At 39.4% G+C, this 19,906-nt stretch overlaps 1 protein-coding gene across 1 annotated transcript in view; it reads right to left on the bottom strand.

Annotated features, from left to right (window-relative positions):
• Positions 1-19,906, bottom strand: part of gabbr2 (gamma-aminobutyric acid (GABA) B receptor, 2) — a 184,085-nt gene that overhangs the window by 45,543 nt on the left and 118,636 nt on the right. The window contains exons 8-13 of the mRNA XM_030741877.1: positions 17,733-17,793; positions 8,682-8,762; positions 7,714-7,864; positions 7,410-7,542; positions 5,426-5,533; positions 563-685 (exon numbers count right to left, since the gene is read on the bottom strand). Of these exons, the coding sequence (XP_030597737.1) occupies positions 563-685; positions 5,426-5,533; positions 7,410-7,542; positions 7,714-7,864; positions 8,682-8,762; positions 17,733-17,793 (657 nt within the window). The remainder of the gene's footprint in view (positions 1-562; positions 686-5,425; positions 5,534-7,409; positions 7,543-7,713; positions 7,865-8,681; positions 8,763-17,732; positions 17,794-19,906) is intronic.

Here is a 19,906-nt window from a genome sequence, read left to right as displayed (position 1 = left end):
GACTAATACTGTATTTCTGAGTAGAGAAATATTCAGTTGTGCCTTGCTAATGTGTGGATTCCCTTAATACCACTGATAGTTATGTGCTAATATGTTATGCCTAACTGAAAACACACTTCACACATCATCAACCCCTAATGCCAACGCTACAGTATGTTCATTTGAGCCAATTGAGTGCAAAGCTAGACTAATCCTGCACCAATCTCAGAGAATCTCAGTCTCTTTACAGTCACAGTACACTGTAGCAGTTTTAATTTCTGCTCTCCACCATGCCACCTCTCCAGCAAAGAGGAAATGATGCCAAGTGCCTGTTTTCCAGTGGACCTTGCCAAAGTTTCCCATTCAAGCTGGCAAATGTCCGGCCACGGGATGAGCACAGGAGGCAGCAATGGCTAACATCCTGACCCAAAAATAACAAGCAGAACAAAGATGCTAGTGCCTAAACTCAAAATGTGCAGGCATTTTTAGCAAGAATTTATATCACCAAGATTTTCCCCCCAGCTAAGGTGAGCTATGTTGCTTTGTTACCAAAAGCACAGCCAGTTTGGACGACATGACTGACCTCCAAGCTGTATTCCTCCACAGTCCTCCTAAGTGGGTCCACAATCTGCCAGCAGATGAGGATGCATAAGTCGATTAGCAGCATCCCGCCAACGATAATCAACAGCTTCTGGTCCTTTATGATCTGGAGAGGGAAGAGAAAATGAGGTGCTTTTATTAGCTAAATATCCCACACCTGCTAATGTTTTGTAATAATGCATATATCTGTGGTGTCATTTCATACAACATTTCTTATTGACCATAGTAATTATGTGAACTGAGTTATTTGCATCCCATCTGAGGTCCCAAACCCCTGCTGTTTTCCTTCTAACCATCTAATCAGGCACTGGTAACAATGTATTTAACTGCAAATGACCACCTGCTAGGATCGGATTCCAGCCAGGCCTGGGAGTCCAAAAGACCAAGGCTTGGTTCAACATTTGATAGAGACACATGTAGTACATTTAGCAGACTGTAATCGTCCCGGAGCTGGCAACCACAAGTGGACATTCAGTTTCGTCAATACTATGCCACCAACAAGCCATGATTTTGTTACCCTGAATGTGGAAAAGATCCACCAAACAAGAGCCACTGCTGTCAACCACAAAAGCTCCTCTTTTGTACCCTGAACTTTAGAGGGATGAAAGCCGTGACCTGTTTGTGATCTTTATTTATAATAGCGTTTGACTGTCTGGAACCGCAGATCAAAGGAAAGGTCAGGGGACACAGGCTGGGCTCTGTTTGGAGAGGATCACATAGCCCAGATGCATCTCAGCAGTGTTGCACAGGCCTCCAGGATGAGATACATAAGGGGACTGTTTTTTTGATCTGTCATATTGTGATGGTGTGGCATTGAGCAGATATATGTAGGCAAGGCAAAACAAGGTATGCATTCTGTTATTGTTTATTGCATTACTTTGGACAGTTTAGGATAATGATAACAACAAAAACAATCCATCCATCCATCCATTCACTTCCACTTATTCTATTCAGGGTCACGGGGGGGCTGGAGCCTATCCCAGCTGAGAGCAATAAAAAACAATAAAAAACAAATTGATATTTTGTAAGTTAATTAATATTCTATAAATCTAGCAAGTAATTAGACACGTGAAATTTCTGAGAAATGTCCTCTACCCCACCATCTGCTAAACCGTGATATGTTACTCTGCCAACTGAGTAATGACTCTAAATTACCTGAAGTGTTGTCTATTTTCTTTCCACCAGTCACACCAGTAAGGGTCCAGTGTGGTTGTAGTTACTCATTTGACTGAGGGAAAAAGCCCAAATAATTTAAAGCCACAACAACAGTGGTTTGTTCACAAACCTCTCAAACTGAGCCTTCATTTTCATGATCATTTTCATGCAACCTACACCTGTAATGTTTTCTGATGTTACTTTGCACTGTTGCAATATATATATATGGATATATAAACATGCACCACAGTACTGAAAACTACCTCTGTAGCACTTCCATGACTGTATGCTGCTAGGTTTTGATGGTACCGCGTTGACAAAATTTGTTGAGAAACAGAGAAAACAGATTTTTGGTACTTCCTGCTACAGAAGGTGTGAGTCCTTACTACTGGGGGTGTAGGTGATTGTTTAGTGCAAAACAATATCAAAAGAAAAGGTTTTTATTTTATTTTGTTTGATTAATTTTTAAAATCAGGTTTAAAGTACCAACATCTGACAGCATGATGAAATAAATAATGCTCGTTACCACAGCATGATCCATGCACACCACCTGTAAGAGGCTGACCAGAAAAGGAGCAGAAGTTGCCTCAGTCACACTACAGTAAAAATAGGGTGGCAACCTCTTTGCAGCTAAAAAACATTAGTGGTTACCTGGTGATTGCATTGCAATTTTCCTTATTCAGCACCTGATTGCAAATAGCTGCAGGTGACCAAAGGTTGAATGTGCAACATCCTCAGTCTCTGGGTGACAACTTTTGATCGCAAGGTGATTGCAAAGGTTGCCTGGTGGGAGGCAACCTGTCTCCAAACAATTACGGTCCGAGCCGGACTGACAGGAATCACTCTCAAACAGCTCGGCAAAGGTTTGCAAATAACTGGCGTGCAGATTGCTAACATGCTGCAATCAAGCTGACTCCGTCTGCATCAATCAGCACAACTACAGCACATCTCTTGGCACTGGGGACTCAACTCAGCTAGTTGCCAGCTGGCTGCAGTCTGATTATATTCCTTTCTAAAGTCAGGCTTGCTGAGCGCTTTGGTTGCAGTTAAATTGCTGTCCTGCAGCAACTATGTTGTTATTTGTGGAGGGAATTTGAGGTTCTGACTGGGCTCTAAATGTGAGTAGTTAATGTGAATTTCTGTTGAATATGAATTTCTGTGTACAAAGTGACAGATATCTGTGCATAAACAGCAACAGATTTGCAGTTTTTGATGATTTATCACAGTATTATACAGTTGCTGTATTATTGCAAACAGATTGCATGCAATTGCCACCTTGACCCCATTCAGTTGTAAACAGACTGAATCCGTCTTATTGCCATTTTTTGCCATCTTGACACACCAAAAATTGCTTTGAAGATGGCAGCTGACTGCGAGTGGGTGCAGATCTGGTCCCCATCCATGGAGCAACCTTTTCAAAGGTAACGAGACTGCAAGCTAATTGCACATAGCCGCAGTACTTTTGCTTGTGCTGCAGCCTCCGATCACTGTTTTCCTGAGTGTGACTGCAGCATGTTTTCTCTCAGAGCTTATTAAATTTTCCAGGGTTGCCCACATGATTGATGATGATGACAGAGGAGCTTGTCATACACAAAGTCACAGTTTTACAATTAAAATATTTGTTGCGCAGCTTCCATCCTCAGATTGATTGTTAAGCTTCATCACAGTTGTCTGGACGTTTTTATTTTGCTTCTAATACAAAAATTGTCCAACATGTGGTTTAATGTTTAACTGCATGCACGTGTGTGTGTGTGTGTGTGTGTGTGTGTGTGTGTGTGTGTGTGTGTGTGTGTGTGTGTGTGTGTGTGTGTGTGTGTGTGTGTGTGTGTGTGTGTGTGTGTATTGTATAGAGGATAGATTTTGTGAGTATACACTGTATGCTTATCTGTGTTTATGTGTTTGAAATAATAGGACAATGATTGGCTACTCTCTCTACACTGTCTCTGAGCTTTTTAAGAAGTGAACAAGTGCCGGCTGCAGCCCACCAAGTGGAACCCTTATTGAGCTCATCTTTGATTTACAATCTCTGCTCTCCTACGGAGAAAAAAGAAGATGAAGGGGAGGATAGGGTAAGGACTGAGGGATGCAGTTCCAATCCCACAGTTTGAAGAAAAGATGTGTTTGTCCCTCCCCTGACAGCAGTTGGCAGACATTTCAGGGCACCAACAGCAACTATCACTCTAGTGAAGCCAAAGCACCTGCACTCAATCAGTGTGGATGAAGAGAGATGTGGGTGTTAGTGTGTGTCCTGCACACACAGACCCAGACCTTGAACCATCAGAAAACACACCCCGAGGGTTAAGAGCTGAAGTACGCAGTAGGGATGAATACTACTTCTGGAGAAACATTTGTTGTGTCTCTGTTAGCAAGGGAAAGAGAATGAGAGGAGAGGAAAGGAACTGAGCAGAAACAACTGGCTGTGAAAGGTCAGACAGGAAAACTCAGAGAGGACAAACTCTTTTGTTTTCATTAAATGATCACTTTGAAAAAGACAGTGAAAGACAGAAACATAAAAGGCCAGGGCCAATGTCACACAGAAAAAAAAAAAAAGATTCTAAATGTGTTGTGATACTGCAATGAGCCAATGACAGAACTGCAGTGGAAACTCAAACTAAACTAGAGCTCAGTTCCTGGATACTATTTATCTTAATCTATCATTTGCCCTCTTTTCTCAGCTTTCTTTTTTCTTTTCATAGAGTCCAACCTATTTTTTTTTTCTTTTTTTGCCATTTGGGCCTGGTTATTTGTCTTGTCCCTTTCTCTGCCATGCTTTGCCTTTCCCCCTCTGTCTCTTCCTTCTGCCGCTATTTCCCTGCATCCCTCCAACCTCTTCCACTCTTCGATCCTTCCTCTTTCCTCCTTCTCTTCCTGCTTTCTCTCTGGCAGGCCACCCACACGTCCTCCAATATGCAAGAGGGTGAGGGAAAGGGAGAGAGAAACAGAAGAGAGAGCAAGGTCTATAAATACAAAAAAGGCCAAGCGCAGTTGCAACACTTGGTGAGCTCGGCACCACTTTTATATAACTAGGCCAGTGAAACAGATTGTGTCAGATGTTTAAAAAGCCATTTGTATTTCTAGATCCTTTTTCTCACAGAAAAGATTCTAAAAGCAGGTGCCATGGGGCTGCCAGTCTTTCAGTTTGTAAAAAGCACAAGTCTGAATACAGTCACCCACACACCAGTGATGGGGTTATAAAAGGCATGTGGTGCCTCCTGGAAAAGACTGTCATGTGCCAATAGAGATGCTTGTGGTTGTATTAACTAACAGTTATGCTAACCAACAGATGTACATAATGCCATGAAAAATATAAGGTTCAGAACCGCGAGAAAGCATATGGCCATTTAAGTGGAAAGCTGCCTCTGATTTATTTGATATAAACAAAGTTGAATATAAATGAAAAATTGAGTCACACTTTTGAGGAGGAGCCATGTTTCAATCACATCAGCAAAATCGGAAGATATGGAATAAAGATGTCCTGTGATAGACTGGTGACCAGTCCAGCATCCACCCTGCCTTTTGCCCTGTGACAGCTGGGAGGGGCACCAGCCCACCCTGCACCCCTAAGCTGGATAAGCAGAAAATGGATGGAGTGAATAAAGATATGAAAGATATGGGAATAACTTTTAAACCCACTGAGTTACTGTCATAAATAAATAAATTCCAAACACACCAAAAAAACATTTTTCAATACCTTTTTCTTCATCTTCACATTTTTGAAGATGGCATGCACCCTCCAGGTCTTGGCAAACATGGCTCCAAAAGCCGTTGTGTATCCAACAATGAGGATCCACGTCCGAACCTATCAGAACAACAGGGAGACATAAAATTGTGTCATGTCGTAAACCGGTGATCAAGGCTCAAAACAACATCTGATCTGACAGCTATTTGCATTTTTCTCAAGAAGTTCATTCAAAGTAGCATTGTGGAGCATTCTAAAAATAAGGCACTGTCAGATTTATTTCCCATCTCCGAGAGCTCTGGGAGAACATCCTGGACTATGATGCTGTCACACTCCTGAGCGCATTTCATTTTAATGAAAAACAAAACGTAGACCTCTTACTTCCATGGCACAAATGGCACCGCTGATGTGTTTTTAAAGCTTAGAATGCAAATATAACTGAAAAAGTCCTAATACAGCCACAGAGTCTGTGTGAGCACAATTGGGTGCTTTGTGTTTGATTACTACATATGATACACAGTTTGTTTTTACGTGTGCAAACACATACGCTCTCCATCTACATACGCATAAAAAAAAGCAACAAAGCATAGCACAGCAGTAAAAAAAAGAAGAAGAAGAAGAAGAAGAAGAAGACAGTAAAAAAACAATTACACCTTCTGTTCTCAAAGAGACCAGCAAATATTGATTAGTGGTGGTGAACAGATCAACCTTTGTGCTCCTTTGCTGCAGAACCTGAAGTCTGAAGTGACAAGCACTGTTGTGGCTCCGCGGCAGAGCTTCAACCAGGTGATAGAAGTTCAAGATGTGCTCTGCCTAACATCTCTTTGGTAAGCGTGTGTATATTTGTGTCTGTGCATCTGGACAGGTGGGAGTCTCAGTGGAAGCCAGTTATCACTGTAATCAAAACTCTTTAATTAATCTAGTATCTGCACAGTCACCGAGTAATGCTACCTGAGGGGAGACACTTAGTGTGCACCATGCTAAGAAAAAGACCTGCAGAGAGATTCAATCAGTTTTCACATGGTCACATAGTGAACATGATTTTAGATTTTCTTTTTAATTACTTGAAGACAAGAGCAAATAAGGCTGAAAGGGATTTTCATATAGTGTATACACATATTCATGCGGAATAGGTACACTGACTATTATTACTGAGAATAAAGCAGGAAAATTAGTAAAATTAAAATGCATTTTATTGACCAACATCCTCCTGAGGGCATTTCATTTGAATGAAAAATAAAATGTACACCTCTTACTTCCATGGCACAAATGGCACTGGTGGATGCAGGCAGCCACACGTCTGTGCAAAGACTGCACAAGCATCACAAGATTTGTTGTTGAGGACAAGTGCAGCCTGCAGCTATGAATGGTCACTGGTAGTGGCTGCCTCTGATGAACACATCGAACCAGCATGTCCCAGGCATGTTCAATAGGAGACATATTGGGACTAAATACTGGCCAAGAAAGCATCTGGATATGCTTCTGATCCAGAAAGGTCTTGCACTACTCTGGCAGTGTGGGGGTGGGCACTGTCGTGCTGAAACAGCCACAGGGCTGTAAGAATGTTCACTCAGACTTTAACCGAGAAGTATCAGATCAGAGAGGGTGCTCCCACGGACATGCAAGGCTGCATCAACAGCTTGGACATGCATGCCAACATGCCAATAGCCCAGCAAACAGTCAGTGGCCAATGACATTAATGACAATGTTGTGCGTGCACTGTTTTTTTTTTGTATTCTGAGACTACTGAGAATGCAGTAAATTCTTGCCACTGATTAAACCAGTCAACTGGATCTGAAGAGTACTGAGAGAATATGATTGGGTTTTCTAAGGGATTACAATAATGTACAGAAATAAATGGATTTAAAATGTAAATGTTATAGATTCATAACAATTAGTGTTTAGGGGGTTGAAAGTTATTCATTTAACATGAACTGAGGAGCATTGGTTTTATTCATTATTCTATTTATCAGAGAGCATTCTTAAGGGGACTCACAGTGCAGAGGGTCTCAAACTCTTTGTCAGAAACAAAACCTCCATCCAGACCAAACAGGAAGATAGAGGCATAGGAAAGCATGCCTCCCAGGATGATCAGGTTGTTCATGTAGGGACTGGACATCTTGATCAATCTGAAGGAAAATTATAAAAGATTAGATGAGATTTAAATTATGATAGAGTAAGGCATAATCTTATACAAAGTGATTACTTCTCTCTTCATAGTAACCCATAATTTACCTTCTTCCTGCACTGAATATTGACAAATCTCACCTTCATTGGCTAGCTATAAAATTCATGCTGACCTGTGATTTCGGTTCTTGATGTTGAAGAACAGGAAGGCCCCAGCCATGAGCATGCCCAGTATGGTGATGGTGGACAGGATGCTGTAAAGGGGCACGTTGATGTGGCGCCGCTGCAGACGCACAAATGTACGATCCTTTGGAGGCTCTACACCTGTAATAAAATAAAAATAATTTTGTTCACATAGTAAAGCATAAAATAATGCAGAGCGTGCACTACAGGAGATTATTCTGTCCGGACATTTTAACTTTCTCTCTCTTCATCTCGACAACTCAAGATGACTTCCTTCAAATCTTCCGCCAAACAGTGATGCAGCAGCAAACACATCTGTTGTTTTTGGAGATAATTTCCTGGTCCCTGATTTCTACTGCTTAAGTATCTCTATGCTGCACAGTCAAGTTATTGCTCTCAGGTCCTGCTCTTTATTTATTTATTCATTCATTTTTGCTGCATTTTTCTATCTCCGCCATGCCAATCGATTGCAATACAGTAGCATCATTGTACACATTTCCACTTACTGTGGTCAATGATGTGGAAACAAGCTTTTTAGTAGGAACAATCTTAGAGTTTCTGTATGTGGAAAAAGGCTCCGAAAATGGAGGAAAAGTAAGGGTGGGGGGGATTGCCAGGCGCATCGAACAAATTACAAAGTATGTCAACACAGGAAAACATTGGAGGGGTTGAAAATGTACTGGTAAATAATTTAGCTGAGAGAGAACAGTTTAAGGTGGTGAGTTCCTCCACTGAGTGGTGGTGCTGTCTGTGTAGGGCTGTATATTTATGCGTGTTGGAAGGCATTTGGGTTCAAGACAGCAAGTGAACAAAAGAGGGAAAGTGCTAAGCTGCTAAGTTTTTCCCTTTACTAAAATATACTGTGTAAAAAAAAAAAAATCTGAATAATCAACACATTTTCAGTTTCAGATTCCTCCGTTATTGCTCGCACAGCCTCACACAAACACCTTCTTCATACCTTGGAACCTGATGGAGTTGTTGATGAGGTCCAGCACGTCAGCAATTGCATTGTATTCACCAACCTTCACTTCTTGGCCCTCTGTTGAAACAGAACAAACGCACAGATATGTAGACATTAATATAAATATTTGTAATTAAACTCTCCAACGATCATACAATATCAGTGCAGTTAAATCTAGTCGAAAAAGCTCACACACTTCAGTTTCTCAGTGACAGTATGCTAATGTTTACCAAGTAATTTTGCTCATGTTAACAATCCTAGATTAGCAAGACAATGTGCTAAGGTTTGCCATTTAGCACTGTAGATTTCACAGCTGAGTCTGTCAAGAAAGTCATTAATTGTGCAGAAAACCAAAACATTACATGACCAGATGACGGTGCTGGAGGAAAGGAGCGATCGCACTACTGCACAGACCCCAAACAGAAGATGAATGTTTGTATTAAACACTGGCAATCCATTTAACTGTTGCAAAGAAATTTCACTAGACACTATCAATTTTAGTCTCACTGTTGTGGTCTAATAAAAGTCATCTGGAGGTCAAAGTCACTGAGGCTCTGTGGGAATCTTTTTATATATTTTTTTTGTTCCAATACATCAAGTGGACATTTAGCGATCATGACAATTCATCCATGACCTTCTGACTAACTCCACAGACCAGCAGACAATCTAACAGTGCCATCCCTACAGCCACACTGCTAGTATGACATTAATTGGTTAGATCAATTAATGTGTAGTAATAGGTAGTAATGTTAAAGTCCCCCCGCCATTCTGAATTGTCTTTTGGCCAATTTTACTTTTGTTTGATGTTTGACCTTCACTGTGCCAAAAGATGTAAGCTTGGAGTCCTTTCCAAAGCACTTGGTCACGCCACTTGGCACCATCCTGAAATGCCACTTTTTTGGGCAGCTATTTTGAAGCATTAGTTAAAGTAACTGTAACTGTATTTTCAATCGTCAGCAGAGCACAAAACTGCAGTCTTTGCTGCTGCAGAATTCTCCCACACATTTCGATTCAGCATTCTTTGAGCGCCATGTCTCTGTGTCTCTGATTTATTGTGCCTGAAAGTAGAAAGTAGTAGTGAGGAAGTCAGTCCTGCTTCAATAGACAACTTTGTCAAGTATGATATGGAAACTTGAATCGTGCATTGTACATATACTGAGACTGTACAGCACAGTATTTCTGTATTCACTGCAAACTAGATCTTTTAAAAAGGTACGAGAACATTTCATTTTTCTAATCAGACTCATTTATGAGGAAAAAAGGAGACGCAAATTATTAATCCAAATAAAGTATTTTATAGATCTTTGTAGATGTCTCCATGGGCTCTTTAGTTAAACGAAGCAGCTTGCTGGGTTTATGAAATGTTGGGCAAAATGTTTCACATTTGAAGAAAATGAGATAGAGGAACAAATAAAATTCACGCATTAATCTGACATAGTGAATAACCCAGCTTTAAGCTGTATCATTACACGCAGTAATACAACCTCAAAGAGTGCTTTAAATCCCGCAATTTTTCAAGGCCCATTGGAGATTTAACAAAATATCCATAACACTGAATTTTAAGACACTCAGCATGATTACCTACAATACTCAAATGGTAGCTTTCAGTAGCACCCTAAAATGGCTAGAAAGCGATCTTACTGTTTTATATAGTCTTAATTCCTTGCGTGCTACCTTACACCAGTGAAACCTAGAGTTTAATGGAAAGCAGATATATTAGAATCCAGCTAGGATTCAAATATATTTTTATATTACAGTATCAGTTGGCTTTAGTCTTTTCTGGTTACACTGAAGGGCTAGTAAGCTGCAGTAAACACCATCGCCTCTCTGGAGTTCTGCTCAAACATCTCTTTCAGGGTTTACAGTGTTCTCTTTTAGAAACAACGATGAGTCTCTCAGGTGTAATAGAGGAGGAAGCGTGACCTTGTCAGACAAACCTGGGCACTCACTCATAAAGATTGCTCACAGTACACCAGGGAAGATAGAAGACAGGGATAGGAAGAGCGGACAGATTATTCTGATTCTTTTTTTGTAAATTCAACAAACAATTTCTCGTGTCGTGCATGTCAAATCTCCCTGAGCCTCCCTGATATCACACTTACAGGCTCATTGAACTCTTATGCAGCAACGTCCTTGACATCAGCTACTGCAGCATCACAGGGCACTGTGTCCCCTTCTTCTTCTTTTCTCTCTGTGAATGACCTCACGTGACCTACAGTTCTCACATCAAAGCATCGGCGAAGGTTGAAAATGACAAATATGCAATAAGGATTTGGATTTCTCAACCCTCTAATTTCTCATCCTAACTGTATATCTGTATATCAGCGTTCCTGTTTTGAGATGCTGTAATGCTATCGCAGCACTCTCTCCCCACAGGAATACGGATGGCTGCAGCAGGATGTTAAATTCAACTTGTCGCTCAGTCTGTGGAATGAGATCTCCTTTTCTTTTAATAGTCAATATAAAAGAACAGTAAATTCAGTGAAATTGTCATTACAATGTGAGACATGTAGAAGAAATGTGATGAAGAAATGTGATGATAATATAAATGAAAATTAAATTATTACCTGCATCATTATTATTCATTTATTTCTGCATTTTTTTTTTCAGTAGAGCGATATCATTATTATCCATCATGCTATTTGCTTCTGAATATGTCAGAATAGGAAATTGTTGCAAAACACAATTCAACTTTGGAGAAATCTATTTAAAAAATATTTAAATTGCTTAATCAGTCATTCAAGCTGCAACTTTACAGGTGTTTTAAAAAATAAAAATGTGGATGGGTGTGTGTCCTTGTGTGGTTGGTATGTGCTGGGTGTTTCTGGTTCTCTAGGGCTCTTGTCCTTTGACTGCGAGGTTTCCATCCAGGGCCTCCCTACTTCCTTTTCTGGGGTGCGCACGCGGGTGCACGCGTGTGTGGCCTTGGGTCTTCAGTGCTCCTCGGGGGCTGCAGACAGCCTGGGTCTCCTGGGTCTTTCTCTGTCTGCCTCTCGCTCCCCGGGGGCGTTGTTGTGGCTTCTCACCCTCATTATCAAGTACATTTCGTGGCAAAGACACAGACATTCACACGCACACTCTCTCTCTCTCTCAATCACACACACACACACACACACACACACACACACACACACACACTACAACAAGCTTGTTGGTTTGTGTATCCATTTTGCTTTTTGTTTTTTGTTTTTGTTTTTTCAGGTGCTGTTTGTTTTCATATGTGTTTTCTTGCAGGTTCAGCATTTGATGATGGACTTGTCTTTTCTCTTATTTTTTCCTCTTTTCTCTCTCTCTTTCTTTCCCCCCTTCCTGTCAGCTCTGGTATTGCTGTATTGCACATGTATACATGTGAATAATAATAAAGATGAATAAATAAATTAAAGAAAAAGAAAAAAAACACTAACAAGAGGCACCTAGAGAGAGATTATAGAGCTCATCTTGGAAAAGCAGCTGTGTTTGGCACAACAGGACATGTTGTTTATATAAAAAAAAAAAAAGAAATGAAAAGAAAAGAACAAAAAGGAAAATGGAGTAGAATATCCCAGTACAGTAATTACATTAATATATTATAATTAAATACTTAATTAGCTTAATTACCTTAGCTTGATCTATATCATTGTTGAGTACAAACTAATGGAATCACTAAAATTTATAAAATATTCTGATGTTGTGGGTAGCCCCGCCCACCCGCCGTTCAAACCTTCTGTCTGCAAAGGGCTTTAACAAATTAGTGGCCTTAAAGAAAGTGGAGCTAAAACAGCTTGTTTCACACAATGAATGAACTGAGGGGCTGCACCTAGCCCAGTAAAATAAATAAAGATTATTATTAACTGTGAATTATGTAAAGTAGCTCTACTAGAGTCCAAGAATCAATAACGAGCTGGCAATTAGCATTAAAGGTTTAAAGGCTGAACAAATTGAAAGCATTTTTGAGTCAGGGCCTCTCTGCTGGAATTCATTGCCTGAAGGTCTAAGATATAACTGGCCTAATAACTGACATTTTTTTAAGAGACTTCCTAAAACATCCTAAAAAAGGTTCAGTTTAACATTATAAAACATATTTTTTTTCTCCCACTGATGTACCAGCAACTTAATCACAGATGATCCTCGTGCTGGTTTGAAAATTACAAAATTAAAATTGCCAGTACTCTTTTACTATAAATCTCTTTAATGATCAGACCTCTTTTTATCAACACAATCTGACCAATTTTTTGTAGCAGTTTTTGTAAACGTAATTAAGGTTATTTGGGATTGTTTTTCTGCGAGTTTCACATTAGACCATCTTTAATCAAGTTAACTATATTTTTTGTCAGGTGTGATGAGTTAAATTCTTAACAGGAACAGAAAAAAAAAATCCTGCGTCCTTTAAAACACTGGTGGTACAGTTCAATTATATTCTTAAGAGCTATTTTAGTTGAAAGCCATGTTAAAACACTATTGCCTGGAGGTACGCTGACAGCAGCAGGATTGTTCTTATTTTTAAACTCCTACAGAACATGATGGAAAAACAAGAAGTTCTTAGGAAAAATCGAAATGCTTCCCCTTATGCTTAGGGGATATGGTGGCTCTGTTATACTGTGGGGGACATTTCCTGGTTTTGTTTAAATCCATTTGTCCCCAAATCAATACAAAGTTGTTCCAAGTGATCACTTTTATCCTGCAACAAAACACTTCTATCCTGAGTCTGTAAGGATGGATGTGCCAATCTGTCACTAAAGAAAGGTCACTAAAGATTATGGCGAGTATGAATAAATCATACTCTATGGCTTCCACAGCCATCAGATTTAAAGCTAGTTGAACACCTGTGGGAGAATTTGGACCAACATGTTAGACATCACTCTCCACCACCATTATCAAACCACCAAATGAGGGAATATGTTTTGAAAGAACAGTGTTCAGTCCCTCCAGTGTAATTCAGAAGACTTTTTTTTTTATAGAATAAGGCGAAGAGAGATAGTGTGTTGATTTAACATCTGTACTCAGAAGCACAGCAAGTGAGATCAAGACCTCTAGTAGTGAGGGATCTCTTATTCCCATGAGAGGCAGTGGGAATAAAAGCCATCGAGGCCCCTGACTAAGAAAGCCTGACAGGGTAAAATGGAGGATCAGAGGATGACTGCAGATGATAGGGTCATGTTGAGGATCACTCCCTTTTGAAATATTCAAGCTGGGGCTGTCCCTTCTCTACTCTCCACCAAGCTCAGGCTCTGGTGTGTCAAAAGGGTGACACATTTACGAACCCTGGCAAGTGAAGAAGAGGTGATTGGTGAAGGTTAAGTGGGGCTGGAGGAAATGCTGTATTATAAGGCCAAGAGAAGATAGTGAGAGATGCAGATATAAGGAGGGGACATGATGGAGGAAAGACTGAGCTGGAGACAGAGCAGAAAACAAGGTGAGGGAGAAGGGTGAGGAAAACACTTAAAGGGGAAACAGAGAAAGACAAAATGGTTAACAATTCTGCACATGAAAAATTTAATAAAAAATATGTGGCCCGCCCTTTGTTTTGTATTTTTTTGGTTTACATTTCTAAAAATATCCATATTAGTGTTTTTCATTGTGCTTTTAGATTTTACTGTACTGCTGTGTTATTGGAACTCCTGCTTACTAGGTGGCTCTATTGGTACAGTGTTTCATTTTAAATTGTTTTGTTCCAGAAAAAAAGGTTTTAACTTTTTGTGTGCAATACTCAAGGTAGCCCATGACTCATAGCGTAATTTTCCAGACACCTGAGTCAAATATAGAAGTCATTAGCAGGACTCTGGAGAACTTGACTGCATACTGAGGAGGTAATTCAGCCATTTGATTCAGGTGTGTTGGATCAGGGACACATCTAAAACCTGCAGGACACTGGACCTCAAGACCTGGATTTGAGTATTTTTCAGTTGTGTTTACATGAGAGGTAAGTTCTAAAGGGCGGAGCTATGGCATGCCTTCTCATTCAGAAGGGACAATGCTTCATCACATCTGTCCTTTAGACACTGGCATGATGCTACTCAGGTCTGAAGAATATGCATCAACAATGTCCTTTCTGAATCAAAGAGCAAGCTAAAGCTCCCAAACCCATTGAAAGCTATTTCCATACAATAATTGAAGTGTGTTACAGACACCCCCTCCCGCCCACCCCCAAAAAATAAAACCCTGTGTAATTACAATGTAAGAAGAGGAGACTATTCTATAATAGAGCGCACATCCCAAAGATTACTGTGACTTTGCAGTACAAGAAGGAGAAACACTCTCCTCATATGATTTGTTTCTCATCTCTAAACTCTAAATTCAGACAAATTACATGGTAAATGTTGGTGAAATTAGTCCATGAGTCACAGGCTGTATTATCATATACTACCACTGCTGCTATTTGTTTTTGTCTGTTTTTTCTTGCTTCTTATTTTTAACACCATTTTAGAATCTCCCCTTTGTTAAACACTTGGTTAAACAAACCTGTTAATTTCAAAACACTTTCTATATCTTGGTTGTACTCTCTCTCTCTCTCTCTCTCTCTCTCTCTGTATATATATATATATATATATATATATATATATATATATATATATATATATATATATATAATTATTATTATTATTATTATTATTATTATTAATGTTTATAGGTTTTTAAGCATTTTATCAGTATTGTGGATTTTTATTGATACACAATAAATTATATTTAATTTTATGGTTAAAACACTTTTTTGTTTTTTAAGTCAATCTGGCTGTGCTAAGGGGATTTTACAGTCTACTTACTTACTTTCTTTCAGTTTTTTCCTCCTACATACTAGTCATACATATATTTTTTTTATTAATTTTTTTTTTTAAGACAACCGTCTGCGCACAGTCACCAACAAAGGCACACAGACCAGCAAGTCCCTGAGCAGTGATACACTGCCTTTTATATTTCTTCTGCTGTCAGGGGGAGAAACACACACACATAAATAGTATGACGCCAGCCGCCAGAAGCATCAAGCCCCTCTGCAGGCAGGAAGATAAGATGAAGCAAGGAGGACTGAACAGCACCATACAGTGTGCTACATATAGTCTGGGAAGCCTGGGAGCTGGGAATCCCCTGCATCAAGATGCAATCTTTGGGTTATTCTTCCACTCAACAGGCCCCATTGGCTCAAAACAACCTCAGGATGATACCAAGTGCAGCCAGAGATTACTGAGACATGTTTCTCATATACATGTCCACATACAAATCCTATAATCGCAGAGGAGATCAAACACAATAAAAGGCCTTGCAATTTAGAGTTCCTCTAACCTGCAACCTTATGTGACACCCCATAAAGATAGGCTTACACCAGAAATACAAACGGTCTAAATAATTCATGCTTATTTTTCTGGAAAACAGTCCTTACAGCAAAACATTCTCTCCAGAAAAGCAAGAGAAATGTGTGCACAAAGCATCTGAGTTCAAAAGTACAAATATTTTCAGCCTCTCCTTCTTCTGAATAGGTGTCTGCTGCAGCTTTTCTTAAGCCCTCTTGGTCAGGATCTATTATAGACACTGGCATATGAACAATGGCAGCCTTCTAATTGGAACCAGATGGCTGTGATAATACTGCAAAACAACTTCAGTTCTTATTGAACAGAAATGTGAGTAGTTTGTATTCACCAAATTATAGCAATAATTCTAGCAGCCGCTCAGTGGAGTCATGTTAAAAATAAGCACGGATGGCTACAGGAGGGTGTGACATGGTAAATGCAGTGAGCATAAAAGATACATCAATTTGGCAACACACAGTTTGCTATCAATCAGTGTTTTTCACTCCAAACAGATTGACAATGTGAAAAAAAATCCAATACTAGATCTTTATTTGTGAAAATGTACTGTATGTCTTATACCACTTATATATCTCACATTATAATTTACTCATGAAGGTCTCGTTTTCTTTCTTTTTTTTGAGGGGGTGCACTTTTAATACAGCCCACAACTAAGAGTGTAATTCACCATTAATTAAATGAAATTTCAGCATAATTTATTTGATATTACAATGTAATTATATTTACCTATCAAACAATATTTACCCCATAAATATGCTGCAATTTTCAGAGCTCATGCCATATTTTGGAGTAGATTAATCTGGCCTTTTTACATCTTTATTTAATTTTCATTATGTTGATGTGCATGGTGGATGTTCTATTATTCAATTCTCCTTTCATTTTACCAATATAAATATGATAAGGCCCATTCTCCCTTACCAACTTACACACAAAAAAATAAATACCATCAAAATTTGCAAGGCTATGTGATGGAGCTGAGCCACTCCATAATGCGGCCCATAGCCCGAGAAGTACACTCTATTTACAATGTAAGATAGGGAAATATTGTTCCACAAAATTTACCAAGAAATCACAGAGTACTTAAAATTATTTACGTAGTACTTAAAAATACTTACAGTATACTACCCAGAATTTAGGTAACAATATTACATACAATGTAATTGTTGCTTCTTTCCTGTAAAATACCTGAGGTTATTTAATACTTAAAATTACTCTTGCACTACCTAAATTTACCTAAAATTATGTATGCTATGCTCTGCTCTTAGATATAGCACCATTATAATCTTAGTGGTTGTACAAAGTTTTTTTTTCTCAGCCACCAACAAGTTCATGCATGTGGAGGGAATCAAAAAATTGGAACCACAAATGCTGCAACAAGTGAGTCACTTGCACTCCTACCGAGCCACAGTCACCCTCACTGCTTCACAGCAAGAAGGTTACTGTTGTGAACCCCCCTGGTCAGCCTGGGCACTTTTCTGTGTTGAGTTTGCATGCTCTTGCCATGCCCGCATAAGTTTCCTCTGGGTGCTTGAGCTTCCTCCCACAGTGGAAGCGCATATATGAATATTTCTAAATTGGATCTATGTTTGGATGTGACAGTGTGTGTTTTTGTCTCTTTCTCTCGCTCTCTGCTGGCCCTGTGACAGGCCCCCTTTCCAGAGTGTACCCTATGTTAGCTGATAGGCTCCACACACCCGGGGATCCTAATTTACACCAAAAAAAAAAGAAGAAGACGAAAAAAAATCGAGGCAGGTAGTAATGTCACACATACCTTGAAACTGGTTGAATTTTATTGTGCCCATTCTCTCTCCATTACGAAACATGACTTGGCCCTGAGAAAAGGGAAACACAAAAAGAACAATGTAACATTTATCATTAATGTCACATCAGTCATTCCACATATACCATAACCATATTTTAAATGGTTAAAACATACTCTGCTGAATAAGTTGCAGCCTAAGCTGTAAATTGAACTAAGCAGTAAAAGAAATAGCAGCTTACAACTAAATTTATGCTCAGTGCTTTCCTGATACTGGAGTGTTGGCAGGAAAAGTCTCGGCTCCTGCACTCTGCATCTCATTTGATTAGAACTGGCCAAAATTGATCTGTTTATAGAAGTAAACAAAATTATCCTTCAGCCAATTCATTTGCTAATATCTTTGGAACGAGATTGGGTCAGCACAGCAGAATGATTTAACTGTGTTTACTCACTGAGCATTAGTACAAATCTGAGCTCAGGCAGCAGTTTAAAAAACAATTCTTTAAGTGCGTCACATTTGTGGCTAAAAAAGTTTGGACCTGTCGGTCACCGAAACTCACCATGTGTCCTTCGTTTTACTTTTCAATGCTGATACAAAGGTACGTTTTTACTGGTCAAAGAACCACTTTATAATGACTAAAAATAACAATGAAAAGTCTCTGATTTAAACTCCAAAGGAATAAAATAAGCAATTTCAGGCCAGGGGGCATCTGGCAAATTCAGACAGGCTAGAGCAAAATTCAACTTTTGGCAGTATCATAAGACATATTCAAATCAACTGTGCCTTTGTGACTTTATCTTCTCCCATGTTTTTTCTTTTTAAAAAAAAAATAAATAAAATATTTTCTATATTCTCCTTCCCACGCCATCCTTTCTTTATCTCTGTCTCCCTCTTGTTGTATCAAGACTGTTCAATTAATTCAGCCCACCATCTGCTTACAGAGATCCTTAATTACACAGTTAACTGGGTTTTATATTAGCAGTTGCTAGCAAAAAACAGACAGATAGATAGATAGATAGATAGATAGATAGATAGATAGATAGATAGATAGATAGATAGATAGATAGATAGATAGATAGATAGATAGATAGATAGATAGATAGATAGATAGATAGATAGATAGATAGATAGATAGATAGATAGATAGATAGATAGATAGATGATTAAAAAAGAGCTAAGGGGAATGTGGGGGACGGAAGCCAATTTTGCCTCAAAAAGATGGAAAGCTTTGAAGTAGCTGTGCAGGATCCCACCCCTCTGTTTGAATCCCAGTCTTTGTGTGGCATCTTTGATGTTTGCAGGAGTGTGTGCATGCATATCCATGCGTGTCTATGTGTGTGCACTTACAATGTTGCCACATCATGCCAGTGTGCAAGCATGTGCTCCCGATAACACGTATATGTCTGAACTACTCCTGGGATGCAGTTTCCAGCAGTATGTTTACCCTGGTGATGTAAAACAGATCCTCTTCTAATTTTACACCACAGTGTCAATCTGACTTGTCACGGCTAACAAGTTCCTTTTGTCACACACAGCATTTTCCTACAAGACTCTACGCAACTATTTCTGAAGTCTAAGTAGGATTGTACAGTGTACCACAGTTCAGCTCATTAGGCATTACACTGAGATAACTGTGGTGTGTAAACAGGGTTAGACAATGTGAGTTGAAAACAATGGAAACTTGACTTGAACCCATAATGACTCTAAGTGTATGTATCCAGGTTTCTAGAGTAGCTGCATGCTGCACATGCTCCCAGTCCACATTAGCATAACAACCATAATTGCCCTTCATATCAGCAAAAGTGGAGCTATCACAAACCTTACTGAAATGGTGTGTAGTTGTCTTAAAAGCCCCCAATTTGTCACCTCTCAAGTGTGTGCAAGGTCTGAAGAATATGCAAAGTGTTCCAAACATACGAACGGCAAAGGCTTTAATAATCTTAATCGGAAATGCAGTAAATGCCTCCGCTACAAAGACTGCATTATGAACCTAGTATTAGGGTCTTTCTACAGTGTATCATGTTATCGTGAAGCTTTGGCATCCTCACTAGACTGTATTGACTCAGCCAGGGATTTCTAGGCTAGTGCTGAAAGGAAATTCAGTCCAGTACCACAGTGGTGGCGGATGGAGCAATCACTGCGTCCAGAGATGTGTGTGTATGTGTGAAAAAAGTCTTTCTGAGGT

The sequence above is a fragment of the Archocentrus centrarchus genome, chromosome 11 (genome assembly GCF_007364275.1).
Source record: "Archocentrus centrarchus isolate MPI-CPG fArcCen1 chromosome 11, fArcCen1, whole genome shotgun sequence".
NCBI classification, from domain to species: domain Eukaryota; kingdom Metazoa; phylum Chordata; class Actinopteri; order Cichliformes; family Cichlidae; genus Archocentrus; species Archocentrus centrarchus.
The sequence above is the reverse complement of the archived record's forward strand: the minus strand, read 5'-3'. Positions and strand labels throughout refer to the sequence as shown.